The sequence below is a fragment of the Pinus tabuliformis genome, chromosome 7 (assembly GCF_031772625.1).
Source record: "Pinus tabuliformis cultivar Carrire ecotype Pingquan chromosome 7, CPIR1, whole genome shotgun sequence".
Taxonomy (NCBI): Eukaryota; Viridiplantae; Streptophyta; class Pinopsida; order Pinales; family Pinaceae; genus Pinus; species Pinus tabuliformis.
Window position 1 is genome coordinate 1,250,295,240 of NC_142293.1, and position 19,891 is coordinate 1,250,315,130.

A 19,891-nucleotide genomic window follows, 5' to 3' on the forward strand; every position below is an offset into this window, starting at 1 on the left:
TCTAGAACAACAAGCACACATCAATGAAGAATCATTTGCACATCACAACATTTAATGCAACCAGCATGCTAGAAGAAACTCCCCAAATAGAAAATTCAAATCTGCCCAATCCTAACATAGCTGAAACTCTTAGTGCTAACCACAGCCAAGAAATCACATGGTATTTGGAGTTTGATGGTTCTGTCAACAGGTTGGTAGCAGGGGTAGGTGTTTGGATTCACAATACACATGACAACCATGCGGAAGGCCATGCCTATAGACTGAATTTCAAATGCACCAACAACATGGCAGAGTATGAGGCTCTGTTGTTAGGCCTTAAACTGCTCAAAGCTCTAGGAGCTGCAAAGGTGTCCATTTTAGGTGACTCTGATTTAATCATACAACAGATGAAAGGTAACTTTGTAACCAATGACAATAGAATGAGGGCCTATAGGAATGCTACCACTAATATACTCACTGCATTCACTGAATTCAGCCTGGCCAAGATTTCAAGAGAGCATAACATTCATGTACACAACCTAGCCACCTTTTCTAGTACATGCAAGCTTCCCTTTGAGCCAAACCATCACTTCACAGCTGAAATAAAACATAGGCCTGTTGTCCCAAACAACGTCAAAGATTGGCAAGTGTTCGAGAATGATGTCCAGATTAATAATTTCCTTACCCTTGAGCATGAGTTTTCAAATATTAACATTGACATGGACGCTATGACAGATGACCAACAGAAAACAACTGAAAATCAGCAGGAAAATCAGCAAGCTGTAACAGCTGCAACAGCCAAACAGATCCTGAACCCAACTGTTTTTGACAAAACAAACATAGAACAGCTGAAACGAATGCATTTGGAAGAAATTGCCAAAATAGAGGCAGAGATCATTGACTTGAAGGATAATTTTTTGCCTGCTAGCTTAACCCCATTAGAAGACATGTTTGACGCTAATGATGTTCCCAGAATGCCAAAATTGTAGCCCATAAACACTGATATAGAAGAACACAACATTGGGACAGCAGAGAATCCCAAAATGATCAAATTGTCCAAGAATTTACCACCTGTTCAAAAGCCCAAGTACATTGATTTGTTCAAAGAATTCCAAGATGTATCTGCTTAGAGTTATGAGGATTTGAAATCCTATAACACCTCGGTGATCCAACACACAATTCCCTTAAAACCAAACCAGAAACCTTTCAAACAAAAACTTAGAAGAATAAACCCTATGCTTCTTCCCCTAATTGAGAAGGAAGTAAAGAGGATGTTTGAAGCAGGCATAATAGCACCCATCAGATTTTCTGAATGGGTATCCAACCTTGTTCCCACAAGAAAGAAGACAGGTGAGATTAGACTTTGTGTAGATCTGAGAAATTTAAACCAAGTCTCCCTAAAAGACAATTATCCTTTGCCAAAAATGGACCACATCCTACAAAGAGTAGTGGGGTCATCTAGAATCTCTTTGCTAGATGGCTTTTCAGGTTTCAACCAAATACTTGTTCACCTGGATGACTAAGACAAAACAGCCTTTACCACACCGTGGGGAACATTTAAGTATGTTAAGATGTCATTCCGACTTAAAAACGCTGGTGCAACCTTTCAACGAGCAATGGATATTGAGTTTGCTAAAGAAATACATGACTTCCTAGTTGTCTACCTTGATGATTTTACCCCATTTTCCAAATCTGATGAAAAGCACCTCAAGCATCTTAGGCAAATATTCATGACATGCAGGAAATTTGGCATTTCCTTGAACCCCAAGAAGTCTCTCTTTGGCCTTGAAGAAGGAAAATTACTTGGCCACATCATATCAAAAGATGGGATTAGAATTGATCCTGAAAGAATCCAAGCCATCCTCCAAATCCCATATCCAAGAAACATAAAAGAGCTGCAAGCATTCCTTGGAAAAATCGACTTTTTAAGAAGATTTATTCCAAATCTAGCTGAACTGATACGTCTGTTAAGCAACATGTTAAAGAAGGATGCCAAGGTAAAATGGTCTCTTGAAACCAAACAAGCATTTGAGAGTATAAAAACGGCCTTAACCCAAACCCCTGTCCTCACCAGTCCACAATTTGACAAGGACTTTATCATTTTTTCCTTTGCATCTGATCATACTATAGCTGCTGTCCTTTTGCAAAAGGATGAACAAGGAGCTAAAAATCCGATTGCATTTTTCAGCCGAGCCTTAAGAGATGCCCCTTTGAAGTACCCAATCATGGAAAAGCAGGCCTATGCACTCGTTAAGGCCATCAAGGATTTCAGAGTGTACATTTTATATTCACATGTGATTGCCTATGTCCCACATGTTGCTGTAAAAGACATATTGACCCAAGAGGGATTAGAAGGAAAAAGAGGCAAGTGGATAGCAAACATCCTTGAGTATGACATAGAAATAAAACCAACCAAGTTGATAAAGGGACAAGGTTTAGCCAAACTGATGTCCGAAACAAACTTTCAGGCCCTAGACATTAACCAACTGGACAATGAACCGGAGCTGGCGACTACACAGATCAGTGAAATCTTTTTGCAATCCCCATGGTACGCTGATATATGCTTTGTATTGTTAAACCTGTGTGCTTCCCCAGGATTGTCCAGGACCAAGAAGAGATTTTTTTGAAAATGAAGGATTTAAAGTCTTGTGTAATAGATGGTGCATTATTTTGGAGAAATCATGAGGGTATATTGCTGAATTGTTTAACCATGAATGAAACTAACAAAGTCATGAAAGAATTCCATGCAGGTGACTGTGGAGGACATCTATATTGGAAGTCCACTGCTGATAAAATCTTAAGGGTCGGTTTCTATTGACCCTCTCTTTTTGCAGATGTAAAGAAGTTTGCCATGTCATGTCACAAGTGCCAAATCTTTGAGGGTAAGAGAAAGCTGTTACCTTTGCCCCTGAAACCCATCTCAACCGAAAAACCTTTTCAACAATGGGGTCTTGACTTCATTGGGGAAATCCATCCCTCTTCCTCAGGCCAGCACAAATGGATCCTAACAGCCACCGACTATTTCACTAAGTGGGTTGAAGCCATTCCCTATAGGCAAGCTAATGACACCATCATTATCCAATTCCTTGAGTGCAATATCCTTTCTAGATTTGGCTACCCTGAGAAAATCATCACTGAAAATGCCGCTTCCTTTAAGTCCAAAAAGATGATCAATTTCTGCCACCAATTTCATATTACCTTGGGCCACTCTACATCTTATTACCCTCAAGGTAATGGCTTGGCCGAATCATCTAACAAAAGCCTCATCAACATCATAAAGAAAGTGCTAGAAGAGAACAAGAATAACTGGCACAAAAAGCTGGTAAATGCCCTATGGGTAGATAGACTTTCAACTAAGAGATCCATTGCGATGAGCCCTTATGAGCTAGTATATGGCATGGAGGCCAGATTTCCTTCATCCCTGGGCATTCCTACTATCAAGCTGTTACAGGAGATTCAGGCTGAACCAAATGACATTCAAAGAAGAATTAATCAGACCATTCATCTTCAGCAAACCAGAGAACAAGTTTATGACAGAGCTCAAATTCTGCAAGAAAAGCTCAGAAAGATGTTTGACAAGAGAGTTAAGGCTGAGGATTTCTACATTGGTGACAAAGTTCTAAGGTGGGACTCAAGAAGAGAAGACATGGCAAAACATGCCAAGTTTGATTTTTTATGGAAAGGACCATTTGTTATTTCTGCTGTTCAGGGAAATAACACATATTTTCTCAAATCTATAGACGGTAATACTGCTGAAGAAGGCCCTCTCAATGGCCGTATGCTAAAACATTACCATGATCCCGTTTAGGGGATACAATGCGGCTTTTTGTGTATATCATTTGTACAGTGATATTTGTATATATCAGCACTTTGTTTTCATTTTTATATCAGCAAACCAATTGTCAAGGGAGCAACAGTAAATTTTGTGAAGACACAACCAATACAAGTGTTCCAGTTTCAAAAAGCTCTATCCCTGCACTGATCTCAACAAAACAGCAAGAGAAGCACTATCAAATCACAAGCAATTCATGGTAAAAGCAAACTGTTCGTAGTTTTCAGCCAGAGGGATCAAAGCAGAGCCATATTTTCGGTTTATATCAGCACCCTTGGTCAAAGAAAAAGTAAAGAAAACACACCAGTTTTGATCCATGTTTGAGAATGTCTCAAAGGTACAATGCTCAAGCAAAATTCTACATAATAGCAAGCACGCAGAAGAAAGCAGGCAGTGCTATGCATTTCACAATAGTTCAGTTGAGGAGGATGTTCTTCATATTACAAAGCTTCAATTATCTAACAACTAGCACAAAGAAGTTCCTTCAATCCACAGTAGCCATAGAAGATCAAGGCATTCTGACCTATTGTTCTTGGTTTCACAAGGAAAAGCCATCCCCAAGTGGAGCCACTGTTAGCCTCCTGTTGCAACAGGTGTTCATTTTTCATGATTGACATTTTTACATGCCAAATATGTCATACTTTGCAGGCTGCAGTGTTCCATATTTGCACAAGATGCCATGAAAGTGTGCTAGTATAAGTGCCACTGCTGCATTCCATTTTTTAAGATTTCTTTCAGATAAGGGAAGGCCAAACAGTTTAATCTTGGCCTCCCTAGGTTTCAATTTCCTGTTTTAGAATATAGAGAATGATATCTGTCCAAACAGTTTAATCTTGGAAGATTTGTAGATATGTAGAGAATCAAAGGAGCCCAACTGCTTAATCTGGGCCTTTGGCAGAAATAAGTGTAGACTTAGATAGGAGAATAGAAAAAAAGAAAAAATTGTAAAGCTGGGTCTGCAAGTCTAAGTGCACCCAAACCAAAAATAAGAAAAAATGTTAGGAAAAGTAGACTGGGTAGGTAGTTTTTGAGGTTGCAGAATGATGATTCATGATCAATTATGTGTTTTAAAGTGGTATACCTTTTCAGATCACAGTCATGATGCAGTTTTTCACCTGGAGGAACTCAAGCTGGACATTACTACTCCCCTTCTTCTTTCCCCAAATCACTTACTAACTCCCCTAGAGAGGTCAAGATCTGCTTGATTCCTCTTAGTTTCATCATGTTCCATAACATTGCCCTTGGTGAAGATCTGCTTCACTCAAGTATTTTCATTCTTCTTTTACAAAGTTCTATTCCCCAAAATGGCCTAAGGTCCCCTACCTTAGCGCTTTCTAGTCACCTCCATGTTAATTACTAACTATATTATTTAACTCCCTACATCATTTTCCCTTCCCTTACTAAAAGCACTATATAACTCCCCTATGTATATATTCCCATCCCTTGGCATTATAGCCATATTTATCACAGTCTTGGAAATGCTGAGTTCATCCGAAACCCAACATTAGCCTTCCGTGTCCTGGTATTAGCCTAACATTTGGTTAGGCTAATAACCTTCCTCATTCACCTCTTTACCCCTCAAAACCTTCTACCTTTCCCCTCCGCAATCATTTCTCAAAAATTAATGTTTGAAAGTTTTATTAAACATTATTTAAAGCATTTACCCTGCCCGAACCTTATATAAAGAACCCCAAAACCCACTTTCCTAAGTTCAAACCCCCGCCGCATCGCATTTTTCATTAAATATTTGGGTGGGTCCCGTCCTTTAACCACCCGCCAGATAACCATCCCGACAGCCCTCCGATCTGCCCCCTCCCCATCCGACGGCTCTCGCCGATTTCGGAGCGCCCCCTGCGTCCGGACGTTAGCCTCCGATATTGCAGTGGTTTTCTCCCCATACAGAGGACGTGCGTCCGCTTTCTATTGCGTCGGAGCCGCTCTGACAGAAACTGCCCCCGTACCAAAGGCGGTCCGACAAAAACCATAAACCGCCTATTCCCCCCCTGACGACTATGCCAGGACCTCGCCACATCATCTGCACACGTCGTCCTCCTGCCGAGTCACGCTTGCCATGTCACTGCCACCATGTCCCTGCCACGTCATCCACTGTACATGCTGATGTCATAATGCTGACATCATCATGCTGACGTCATCCACTGTACCAGGTCCCACCCGCTTACATCATGCTGATGTCATCATCAGTTTTTGGAGCGAAAGGCAAAAATCGTGCTTAGGAAGCCCAGAATCAGTTTCTGAGGCAGTTTTTCATGCGTGATTAGCGCCTAACGCTAATCGCGCATGGCTATGGGAAAAGGGCCCAAGTGAAAAACCCCTTATTGTGCATCCCCCCAGCAAGCCCAAAAGGTGCCGAATGACCCGTTTTTCTTTGTGAAGCATGCAGAAAGGATCAGAAGACAGTTGTAAAAGAAACAGAGGGCCGAACAACGGCCATTAATTTGTGATTTAACCTACAGCGAAGGAGAGATGCAAACCAATTCATTTGTCAAAGAGTATCAGAGGAGAGATGAAGCAGAAAAGTGTACCAGTTAAATTGTTTAATGGAAACCTTCAGTTCCCAAAGCAGGTTACATTGAATGGCAGCCAACAAAGTCAAATCAAGTTGTGCAAACCCATCCCAGCTCTCAAATCACAGTTAAAGCATTTAAAGCCACTGAACTACAATGGAGCAGAAGCCCATGCACAGTTATTACAGAAACACTGCACCAAGCCACCGAGGACAACACATTTACTCAGTTTTGATACGGCTGCCCTCAGCGCAGCTCAAGATATTTTCTTGCATTTATTTTTGGATAGGATTAGGTTAAAAGTAATCATTTCTCAGACCTGTTTAGGTCAGGTTGTAATAAAGGCAATTAGGAGATTTTTCCCTATATATACCACCCTCTGTGTTGTTTTAAGGGTTGGTCGATTGATAACTTTTCACTAGAGACTCGCACTGTATGTCTGATACTTTTCTTTAATCAAGGATTGCTGAAGAGGTTGGAGGAATGGTTGTCTGATGTGTTGTTAATGGTATCTAGGAACTAAGTGATGGAATTCTTGTGCTGTAGCATGACTCAATAAGTGCTTCTTACCTCTTTTTTCATTTTCACCATCTAAATAAGCAAAAAGAAAGATTAGCTTAGAACTTGTTTAACTACACTCTAGGCTCAATTTCTGCTATTTCTTTATGTTTTCATCTGAACTGAATTGGACATGAATATGAATTCCCCCTGGCTCATATTTACCCTAATTCACATGTTTTTGATAGTTATCTATGGATTCTTTACTGCCCCCAAATAGAGCTCATTCACCCTTCTCTGTTAAGCTGATTGAGAGATTCTTAATTGCCTCTCCTTACTTAGCATTCTTTCCATCCTTTAAACCTGAAACATTGTTCCATGTGCAGCTACCTTGCTCCTTATTCCCCTTGTGACCAAGAAAACGCACCAACAGTTTTACTCCTTGACTCCATGCCCAATGGCTTAAAACTTTCACACTATACCTTCCTCTTTACCTAAAAACATCAATCTTCCCACCAAAATCAAAACAAAAATTCTCGAATTCAATAGCTAGCCTAAAATCCTTTCAAATAAAGCTAAATCATAAAGAGAGAGCCCTCTCTGATTGCAGGTGGGCTAGAACCTGTAGTCCAAAGTTGGTCTGTGGTTACCTCGGCCGTATCCCTTTATTACAACCTGAGGGACAACTTGAGTGATAACAAGGTGAAAGGAAAAACATGAAAAAAATACAAAGAATAGGTAAGAATGTAGATAAGTAATAGAGAAAGATAAATGTGTTAAAGAATATTTTGTGCCCACATTTTTGTTTAAACATTTGACTATACTACTAAAGGAGAAAAATTATTAAGAGAATCAATTTTAAACTTCATGCAACCCCTACACATAACTACAATTATGGATTGAGGTTGTGGATGCATTTAAATAGCTTAATTTATGGATCCATTTTGGATTACAATGACGAAATTAAAGTTGAATGATGACAATGATATTGAAAAAAATTGTCCACTGATTTGTACTCTGTTTCTTAGAATTGTTAACATGTACATGGTCAACAAGGTTCGTCCTTCAATGCAACAAGGTAAGCAATCACTAAGATGACAGTGGTAATACTTTCAATGTTACAAATGTCTTATTCCTTGTGAAATTCTTTGCACTAAGGTATTATATTTTGTGATTACATTTCATACATAAGTGGTACATCTATTTTAAAGGAAAATAAGAAAGGCATATAGAGGAAAATGTATGGGATGAACTCGTGGTTGCAGTTAGAATGTAGAACTATTTAAAGGAGTATTTGTCTCACTCAAAGGGAATGCAAAATTCATAAGCATAATTCCATTGAAAAGAACTTCTATTTTCTCTAACAATGCAATAATGAACATCAAAATTGTTGGAATCTAGATCATAATAATCAAGTAGTAAATATATTTGTTAATGAATTTGTATTTGATTTAAATTATAAAAAAAATGACAAGTCCATGATAAATGTATTTTTAACAATTAAATACTCAAGAAACTCTAAACTTGAGGTGGTGGCCTGGGTGCAGGTGTAATAGACAATTATTCAAATCCAGAAACAATTTCTGCAAGTCCAGGTGGAACTTCTTCTTGGTTTTCCTTTGAAGTACCAGTCATCTACCTCCAAACTTGGCTATTTTGCTAAATTAGCAAAACTATTTTTTTTCAACCGAAATATAATAAACTTTTAATTTCCACAGAATTAAAAAAAAGAGTTTAAATTTTGGTTAATTCCTTATCGCGTCGGCCTTTCCCTTAACTATTTCACACTAACTCTCCACTGTTCATCTTATCTTTCAATCTAATGGTTGTTGGTTCCCCGATCAACAAAACTAATTGGTGATCCTCCACTGTTGATCAAAGCACATTTGATCCAACGGTTATTAGTGATATCAGATGGGAATCTTGCACAATGTTTACCCTCCCAATAAAGTGGTATTCTCTCTCCACCGAGTGCTACATGTCGGTCGATCAATGGAATCGCTTAGAATTTCTAAAGACAACTTACCACTTTTTCTCCACCTGATAACCAGCTATGCTGAATAAACCAATTTTCCTCTTTGAGTAACACATGAGCTTATTGGCATGCGATGACCGTTATATCTATTGGATTTGTAGATCGAATGGTTCTAGACTCCTTTTGTTAACACGATTTTGTCAGGTTTTTTGGTTCTTTGTTTTGTCAAACTTAACACTTCCACTACATTTGACCTATCTCAACCCATATTCTCCAATGTTTTTAGAACATAACCAAGTTATCTCAAAACATGGAAACACATGATTTATCATTTAATACAGACTTTACACATTCTAATTCAAAAGCCAACTACAAACCAACAGAACTCAGAGATATTTCGGAGGGATGCAACACCTCTGGGATTGACCAATTATAAACAAAAATACACAAAGATACAATTTATGTAGCTCAATCTTATACGGCCAAGTCAAGACAAATCGGTCAAAATCCCTTTACAATCATCTGGAACTTACATAAATACCATTTCATTCTAACAATCAGATCCTTAATCAATGGATCAAATTTGTCTAATCTTAGACAATACCTAATTTGATTGATATTCTCCTCAAGAATCTTAACTAAATCTAAACAGCTTGAATTAATTATAAAATCACTCAATCCATAAATCCTCGCTTAAACCCTATCTAGAAAACTTCTAAATTGATAGCTAAAGGATCCCACTCCCTTGCTTGTAATTTTTTTTTTGTATTTTTGGAATAAATTTGAAGCCTTTTGTCTTCAAGCCTCATGCTCCTCCATCAGACTCCTGAGGAAAAAATTCTTCATGGGCTCCTATCCATGAGCTCTTCTACAGAACTGCCCAACTTCTGTAGCATGGCATTTGTCATCCAAGTAGCTTTAGCAATTGGTTGATCCTCCCATTTGACCAAATACTGTAAATACTCTTGTCCTCTTGTCTTCTTTAACAATTTCTTGTCCAAAACCTTCTTTGGCTTTAATTCTTTTGCTATAGGTAACTGTTTTACGCAATCAATCTCTTGTTCTTCTTGATCCTCTATTGTGTCATCTACATTTACACTTTCATACCTATACAAATCAACAACATTGAAAATTGGGGATATTCCAATATCAGAGGGTAATTCAATTTCATATGAATTCGCAAAAAATTTCCTCAAGACTCTGCATGATCCAATTTTCTTAAACTTTAGCTTGTTATACTCCCTTTTTGGAAATCTTTCCTTTCTCAGGAGTTCCAAAACCAAATCTCCAAATTCAAAATTAACTTCTCTCTTCTTCAAATCTGCTCTGCTCTTGTATTTTATGTTGTTGTCCTGTAATTGTTGTTTTACTTGTTCATGTATTTCTTGAGCTTCTGTAGCAAAATATTCTCCTTTAGCACTTCTCATTTCAGCTTTTCCCAAGTCTCTCAATTCAGACACTCCCCTTGGGTGCATCCCATAAACTATACGGAATGGACTCTACCCTGCACTCCTATTAGGAGTATCATTATAAGCATATTCTACCTGTGCCAATACTTGATCCCACTGTTTTGGATGTTCACCCGCAATACTTCTTAGGAGATTACCCAAGATTGCATTTACAACTTCAATCTGTCCATTAGTCCGAGGATGATAAGCAAAACTGAAACTCAATTTAGTTCCAAGCTTCTTCCACAATGTCCTCCAGAAATGTCCAACAAATCTGGTGTCTCGGTCTGAAGTAATGCTCTTAGGTAACCCATGTAATCTTACAATCTCCTTAAAAAATAGATTAGCATTGTAAGTAGCATCACTGGTTTTATAACATGGAATAAAATGTGCCATTTTTGAAAATCTGTCAACTACTACATAAATTGAATCATGTCCCCTTTGAGTTTTTGGTAAACCCAAAAAAAATTCCATACTTACCATATCCCAACGCCTATCTAGAATAGGTAACGGAACATACAAACTTTCGTTTTGGCTCCTTCCCTTTGTATACTAATAGACTTTACAATTTTTCACATACTTTTCCACTTCAACTCTCATTTTTTGCCAAAAGTAAAATCAGTTCAACTGCTCATAAGTCTTGTCTACACCAAAATGTACTCCAATTCCACACTATGTTTCTCCTTGATCAAATTTGCTCTGATAAAACAACTTGGTATGCACAATTGATTTCTTTTAAACAACAATCCCTCTTACAGGAAATAATCCAGCCACTTGCTTATGTCTAACAAAACAAGATTTCTACAAGCTTCAAATGCCTCTTTAAAATCTAGATCTTTCTCATATAATTCTTTAAGGAAATCAAAGCCCAACACTTGAATTTGACTTTCTTGAAGTAAAATGATTTTTCTACTTAAGGCATCTGCTACTTTGTTTGATTGACCAGTTATATGTTTTAACACAAAATTAAAACTTTGAAGGTATTCTACCCATTTTGCATGCTTCTAGTTAAGCTTTGGCTATTGCATAATGTAATGTAATGCGTGGCTATCTGAATACAGTATGAACTCCTTGGACATCAAGTAATGTCTCCACTTCTTCAAAGATTGCACCGTTGCATAAAACTCCTTGTCATAAGAAGAATATTTCTTCTTTTACTCATTCAACTTTTCACTAAAATAAGCTATAGGCCTATCCTCCTGACTCAAAACAGCTCCAATGGCTTCTCCATTGGCATCAAACTTCACTTGAAAGGTTTTATTAAAATCACGTAAAATCAAAATAGGCTTCTCAGTAATCTTTCTCTTCAACAACTGGAAGTTCCTTTTTGCTTCACGAGTCCATTTAAATGGTTACCTATCCTTCTTTATTGTGTCAACAATTGAAGCATTAATCTTACTAAAATTCCTTATGAATTTCTTGTAAAAACTAGCAAGACTATGAAAAATTCTTACCTCAAAGACACTTCTTGGTGAAGGCCACTCTATGATTGCATTTATCTTCTCTAGATCCATCTTTAATCCCTCAACAGAAATAACAAAGCCCAAATATACCAACTCCTCCTTCATGAATGAACATTTCTTTAATTTTATTAGTAACTTTTCTTGTTGTAGTTTCTGTAAGACATAATTCATATGTCTCATATGCTCCTCCTTAGATATGTTGTAAACTAATATATCATCCAGATATACTATTACAAATTTACCGATAAATTCCTTCAGAACTTCATTCATAAGTCTCATAAATGTGCTAGGTGCATTCAACAATCCAAAAGGCATTACCATCCATTCATACAATCCTTCATTAGTTTTAAAAGTATTTTTCCACTCATCTCCCTCTCTAATTCTGATTTGATGATAACCACTTTTTAAATCTAGCTTTGTAAACTATCTAGCTCCACTCAAACAATCCATCAAATCTTTGATTCTAGGTAAAGGAAATCTGTACTTAATTGTTATCTTATTGATTACTCTTGAACTAGTGCACATTCTCCAGCCTCCATCTTTCTTTGGGCTCAACATTGTTGGCACTGCACAAGGACTTAAACTCTCTCTAATCAGTCCCTTGTGTAACAGTTCCTGAACTTGTTTCCGGATCTCTTCATTCTCTGTGGGAGTCATCCTATAAGCTGCTTTATTAGGTATATTTGCTCCTGGAATCAAATCTATGTGATGACTGATTTTCCTAATGGGTGGTAACTCATTAGGCAAATCATATACAATGATATCACAATAACTATCCAACATCTCTTGAATTTCAAAGGTAAATCAGAAACTTTTGTGGAAGTAATTATTACCTTAGGTTTGCAAACCAATGCAAAACTTACCTCAATGTATCCTCTTCTTCCATTGGTAGCAATGTATGATTGAGATCATCTTTGCTAAATTTGTATGTGTTCTTCTTTCCATCATGCATAGCTCCTATATCATACTGCCAAGGTCTACTGAACAATATATGACACACATCCATAGGCATCACATCGCACAAAATTTTGTCTCGGTATTTACCCAACTGCAACTCCACTTCACATTGCTCATTCACTACCAACTGATATTCCTTTTGAAGCCATGACACCTTGTAAGGTGTTGGTTGTTTCTTTGTTTTCAATTTCAACTTCTCCACCACTTCTATGGAGACCAAATTATCTGTACTACCACTGTCTATTATCATCTCACAACACTTCCCTCGAACCTTACACATAGTCCTAAACAAGTTTTTTCTCTGTGTTGGTTCAACAATTTCCTTAGTTGGTTTTCACAAAATTTTGTTGACTACCAAAGATTCCCATTTCTCTCGTATATTCTCTTCTTCTTTACCTTTGTTGCTTCTTCTTCAATTTTTGTAACAATTTCATTCCTTTGATTCATTCCTATATTTTCTGGGCACTTATAAGCTCTGTGTCCCAGTGTGTTACATCTGTAACATCTGATTTCTCTTCCTCTACCTCTGCCTCCTCTTCCTTTGGAAAAACTCCCTCTGCCACTTGCATCACCTCCTATGGGTGCATGCTGACTTGAGCTATTGCTAGCGTCATCTCTATGTGCTGTAGATCTTCCTCTACCACCTTGACTCCCCCTTCCTCGGAAAGTACCTCTATTTCTGGCAGATTGCTTCCTCATGAGTTTTTATTTATCCTTTAGTGCCATCTGATAAGCCTCTTCTATTGTTTTAGGAGACAATACACTTATCTCATCTTGAATATCCATTCTAAGTCCATTCAAATATATTGCAACCTTCTCATCTGTATCTTGAATTTGTCCAGCTCTTATGCACACTTTGTAAAATTCCTCTGTGTATTCCTTTACTGTCATAGATCTTTGTCTAAGATTTTGCATCTGTCTAAATAATGTTTGCTGATAATCACTTGGAAAAAACTTACTTTTAAGTTTTTCCACCATCGTGTTCCAATTCTTAATTGGTTGTTTGCCAAGTCTTCTTCTTTCTGCTTGCACTCCATCCCACCAAAGTGATGCATGTCCCTTCAATTTTGTGACAGCAAACTTCACCTTCTTTCCTTCTTCTGTTTCTTCAAAATCGAAGAATTTCTCCATGTCATTTATCCAATCTATCAATTCTTCGGGGCTTAAGCTTCCTATGTAGATTGAAACTTCAAGTCTAGGCTTGGATGTGGATCTCAATACTAACTTAAAGAATCTTATTTCAGGATTTACATCTGCAGGTTCTTCTTCTTCTGCAGCTTCAACTTCAGGTTCACTGACATCTCTAGCATCTGCATCTCTTCTCATTTCCATTGCTTCCAATCTAGCTTGCATCTGTTGCATAGCTTCCAACACTTCAGCATTTGCAACTGGTCTTCCTCTTCTTTGACCACCACCTCTTCCTCCAACTTTGAAAGCCATGTTGGATTTCATTTTCCCATCCTTGAGATCCCGTTCAGTGTTAGTAGGCCGCTCCACTACCACAAATTGTGGGTCGGGTGCAGGTGTAATAGATAATCCTTCAAATCAAGAAATGATTTCTGCAAGTTCAGGTGGAACATTTTCTTGGTTTTCCTTTCGAGTATCAATCATCTACCTCCAAACTTGGCTATTCTGCTAAATTAGCAAAACTATTTTTTTTCAACCGAAATATGATAACATTTTAATTTCCACGGAATTAAAAAAAAAGAGTTTAAATTTTGGTTAATTCCTTATCGCGTCTGCCTTTCCCTTAAATATTTCACACTCTCTGTCATTCATCTTACCTTTCAATTCGATGGTTGTTGGTTCCCCGACCAAAAAAACTAATCGGTGATCCTCCACCATTGATCAAAGCACATTTGATCCAATAGTTAACAGTGATATTGGATAGGAATCTTGCGCAATGTTTACCCACCCGATAAAGTGGTTTTCTCTCTCCACCGAGTGTTGCGTATTGATCGATCAATGGAATCGCTTAGAATTTCTAAAGACAGCTTACCACTTTTTCTCCACCCGATAATCACCTACGCTGAATAAACCACTTTTCCTCCTTGACTAACACACGAGCTTATTGGTGTGCGATGACCCTTAGGTCTATTGGATCTATAGATCGGACGATCTATGGCTACTTCATGGGACTAGGGCTTGACTAGTTAATCTAACAATTGGAAGAGAATTATGTGAATTAATCAGTTTCAATTCCTAATCTACATTCAAGGTCATGCTTGCGATGAAAATATCTAAGGGCCACATTAGCTTTGACACAAAATCCAACCTCGTTAATATTTATGCATTAGTTCTATTATCAAATTGCTTTCAATGGTGTAGGAATAAGAATACACATACCATATCACTAGGCACATTATATTGTCCAATAGATAAGTGGGTAATCACAATGACTCAAAATGGCATCCCACTAGGTTTGCATCTAAGACGAGGCATGAAGAAATATGATGGAACATAAGTGAATTTATCACTTCCCTCTAAATTAATCACAAGAATTCCAAGCACAAACCCGTAGATAACTTCATAGAAATGATGAATGGTGACAGGAAAAGCATCTGGGCCATGGTTGGTAGAAGTAATGTCTTAATTATAGTGCAATAATTGTGTGTTGCTTCAATGTAGATTCAAGAAAAAGGTTGGCATAGCCATATGTGCCTCAAAATGGCCAAGAATTATGATAAGTGCTTGGTATGAAAAGGTTCTCTTCCAACCTTGGTGAGATCACTAAAAATTGGACACCCCTTAACAAGAAAAGGTGACAGTTTCACTTTAACATCTACCATTTGATGTAAAATGACTTGACTAAGGGTCAATCATAACAACGATTCCATCCCCAATTGAAATATTGTGAGGTTGTTTTCTTATGCCAATGATCAAACAAAATTTGAGAGAAGAAGGCATTATCTCTATCACTATAAGTTTTTTGGGTAAAAAGTTGTATATCAATCAAGTATAAGCCTCAACTTTAGCATTAACTCTTTTATTTTTTTTCTTCCATGTAAGAAAACACTCCACACTGCATATCAAAGGAGTGGATAAGGAACTCTTCAAGGCTCAGGGTCATTTAACAGCAAGGCTCAAAATGAGGCATTATTTTTATCACCATAAGATTTTTGGGTAAAATATTCTATATCAAGTATAAACCTCAACTTACTTGAGATTTAACTCTTTTACTTTTTTCTTCCATGTAACAAAACACTCCACCCTCCAACATGGCTCATTCAATAAATGTTTTTTGGGTCAAAACTTATGTATTAACTCTTTTCCTAGTATTTTCCTTTTTTATTCGTTGTAATGAAAAAGGCCACCCTCCAACTCATAGATGTGGGTAAGACACTTCAAGGCCCAAAGAAAAGCTTCAAAGGCTCATCATGTTACTTTCGAGAATTGAACTTGGGTGAGGATGATAATAACTATTACTCCCAACAACTCAAGATAAATCCAATTGATACGTAAATATTAACTCTTTTCATAAAACCTATATAAATAATTAGAAATTACCATAAAATGTTATGTTAAATTATTTTTTTAAATGATTTCCATATTCTATATGATAAATTATTTTTTTAAATGATTTCCATATCCTATATGATTTTTTAGACCAAATTTACAATAACCCATTATGATAATCGAAATTAAAATTATTTTAATAAATCATGGTTTAAATAATTGATATTCTATACAAATAGAAATTATCCTTTTAAAACTATTTTAATAAATCATTGTTGAATAATTGACATTTTATTAAATATAAATTAAACTTCGGTCACTCCGGAATCATTTGAGGGGCACAAGATTTTATTATGGATATTATTATTTGTGCTCATAACTATGATGAAATACAAAAATATATTTGACTATGCTCATAAAATTTATAAATAGCTTCCGAAGAGGCCGACTCAAAATTAAAGCCTATGTTGACTGGTTTGGATTTCTGGGATAGATAAGAATAATTAAGGACCGTAATATGGGGAATAACGAGACCACGAAATTATTAAAGAGCGTCCCTGGAAAAGGCCGACCCCAAATATAGTTGTGTATGGAGGCCATTGCTCTATATATATCATAAACATTTTGGTTTATTTTCATGCATAACCCATTTTTCGTCACGCATGGAATCTGATCTGAAAGATATAATACGTATCTCGGAATAGAAATTCGAAGGAGTTCGACTGAGAGAAGAATATTCTGGTGCGTTCTTTGAGAGCTCCACTTACGAACATGGCGAATAATGGGCATGAGGGTGACGGTGTATCTAATGTTAATGTTTCAGGAAACGGTGCAAACTCAAATATTCAAAATACGAATACGGTGGTCCAGGGGCAGGGACAAGATCATGATCTGGGCCGAGTCCCATATGTACATAATAGGGTATTGGACATGACAAATAATGGGCATGAGGGTGACGGTATCTCTAATGTTAATGTTGCAGGAAACAGCGCAAACTCAAATATTCAAAATACCGATACGACGATACAGGGGCAAGGGCAGTGGCAGGGCCGAGTCCCATATTTATATAATGGCGTATATTACCCTGGTACCCTAAATAATGTGACAAATGTGCAAACAAATTACACATATCCTAATCCACCGCCTGCAATGGATGTGAATCCGAATGGGTACACATACCCTAATCCATCACCTGCAATGGATATGAATCCGAATGGGTACACATACCCTAATCCAACGCCTCCACCGCCTGCAGTGGATATGAATCCGAATGGGTACGCACATTCTAATCCACCGCCCCCACCGCCTGCAATGGATATGAATCCAAATGGGTACACATATCCTATTCCACCGCCTGCAGTGGATATGAATCCGAATGGGTACGCACATTCTAATCCACGGCCTGCAATGGATGTGAATATTAATGGGTATAACGGGGGGTATTATTTCAACGAACCCGGTACTCTATATGGTGGTTATTATGGTTATTATGATGAAAATGCTCTTAATTATATTCACAACCATCATTATTATCCTCCATATGCCGATGGCTCTTATCAATTGCAACAACCGCCACAATTGCAACAACAGCCACAATTGCAATTACAACCCCAACCACGACGGTTGTTCGACGCAGGGAGAGGGAGAAGCTCCGGCAGGCATTCCAGTGGAAGATATAGTAATGTTGTTCAAGCACGACGTGGCAGAGGGAAAGGAAGAGGAAGGGTGTTTAGGGACAATAATTATACTAACGATAATAGTAATGCTGCATCATTGTCTCAAGATGTGGGCAACATCACAGAGCGACTGATGAGAATGAATGTCAGCGAGGGCGAAAGATCCACCCAGGACCAAGGTCAAGGTGAGGGCCATGCAGAACACATCGAGTACGCAAATGCAGATACAGCAGAAGGATTTAGCAGAGAGAATTCGAATGCCAAGTTTTTTGTTATAAAGTCTTATAGCAGGGAGAACGTGGTGAGTAGTATGCAACACGGAGTGTGGACGAGCACCCGCAGAGGAAATAAAATATTAGCTGCAGCTTACGGTGAAGCCCATCATAAGCAGAGTGAGAATGCCTCTCGTCCAGTTTTCTTATTCTTCTCGGTAATCTTATCACTTTCCTCATAATTTCTTACTGTGTGAATAAATTGAACTAATATCGTGTCTTGCAATTTGTTGCGTATTGTACTAGGTATAATCAAATTGTACGTCTAAAGTGTGGGTGATTGGTCATGCAGGTGAAAGGGAGTGGAAATTTCTGTGGCGTGGCTGAAATGGATGGGCCCGTAGATTTTGAAGCGACCGCTGATTGTTGGGATCGTGAATGGAAGGGGAGATTTCCGGTGAAATGGAACATAATTAAGGATGTCCCTTACAACCAATTCCAGCATATTACTATCAGTACGGACACGGATAACCAAAATCAGATACCAGTCATATATAGTCGAGACACCCAACAAGTAAGTATTCATACTTTCTTTTCATCTAAGTAGATCCGATAATGGATGGATGGATGCAGGTTGGTTACAGAGTAGAGTAGGTTTGATTATATTGAAAAATTGTTTTGCGATTAATAACATTTGATTGTGAATCTGCTTGCATTCAGGTCGAATTTGAGAAAGGAGCAGAAATGATGGGCATATTTGAAAGATACGCTTCAACATCATCTCTATTAGACGATGTATCAATGTCGACTACAACGTCACAACAACCAGAAGGAGAGGGAGAAGAGAAACAGAAACAGGAAAATACAGAGGAAGAAGAAAAGAAACAGGAAAATACAGAAGAAGAAAAGGGAGAGAAACAATGCGAACAGTCCTGCAGTGGGAGTAACAGCTGTGACACAAACGCCGATCACATACAGCAAGAGGTGATTGAGGAGAGTCCCACCGAGTTAAAATTACAAGATATTGTGAACAGTGATGAGACTACTAAGATGACTGTTCAGGAAATTAAGATTAATGTGGAGGCCATTTGTGATACCGAAGAGACGCAACAGACTGATGTGGACAGCTCCATGATGCCAGCAAAGACTACTGCGGACACAGAGGAGACGCACGAAGTTCATGCCGAAAGCAGTTATGATCCACCAAAAGCTACTTCAGACACCGGTGTGGCTACGCAAGTGACTCAAGACAACACTGGTGACACCAATCAAATAATGACGCCACCTGAAACCATTCATGGTTTATTGAATGCGTTGATTCATTAATGTTATGTTACTGTCTTTTATCGTCGAATCTATGTGCCTTCACTCGTTTGTCCTTATGGTACTGAATTTGAGTTTCGTTTTGGTTGTCTTTTCGCAAGTTGCAAAATGTCCTTTCTCCGTTCAAAATATTTATGTTACAATTAGTGTACCTGTATAAATTAAATGGCAACAAATAATATTATAATTAAAATCAAATAACTTCTTGTTCAACATCTCTAGCAGCTGTAAATCTTGTCCAAACCATGAAAATCCTCAAAACCATTTTTGCAACCTCCTTTTGAGCTTATACATGACGTAGTCATCATAAGTGCAAGAACCAACTCTTGAGTGTAGAAAATGTATAAGTGGCACCAAACACGAAGCTCAATTCTAGAGTGGATCATGACAGCCTCTTCAACACCTTTACACATCATCAGGGTTCTAATCCATAACTTAGTAGCATCAAGGGTCTCTCAAAAGCAACACTACAAGCATCATCTACATGGAGGCCTAGTTTGTCAACCAACAATTAAGGTCATCTAAACACAACAATTAAGGTCATCTA

The 19,891-nt window shown here is 37.9% G+C and overlaps 1 protein-coding gene across 1 annotated transcript; it reads left to right on the top strand.

Moving 5' to 3' along the window:
- Positions 1–16,904: 16,904 nt before the first annotated feature.
- Positions 16,905–19,379, top strand: LOC149251905 (uncharacterized). Its single transcript, XM_089454022.1, has 3 exons — positions 16,905–18,239; positions 18,374–18,595; positions 18,742–19,379. The coding sequence occupies exons 1-3, from the start codon at positions 16,905–16,907 to the stop codon at positions 19,345–19,347; spliced, it is 2,163 nt and encodes a 720-aa protein (XP_089310148.1). The 3' UTR covers positions 19,348–19,379.
- The last annotated feature ends 512 nt before the right edge of the window (positions 19,380–19,891 follow it).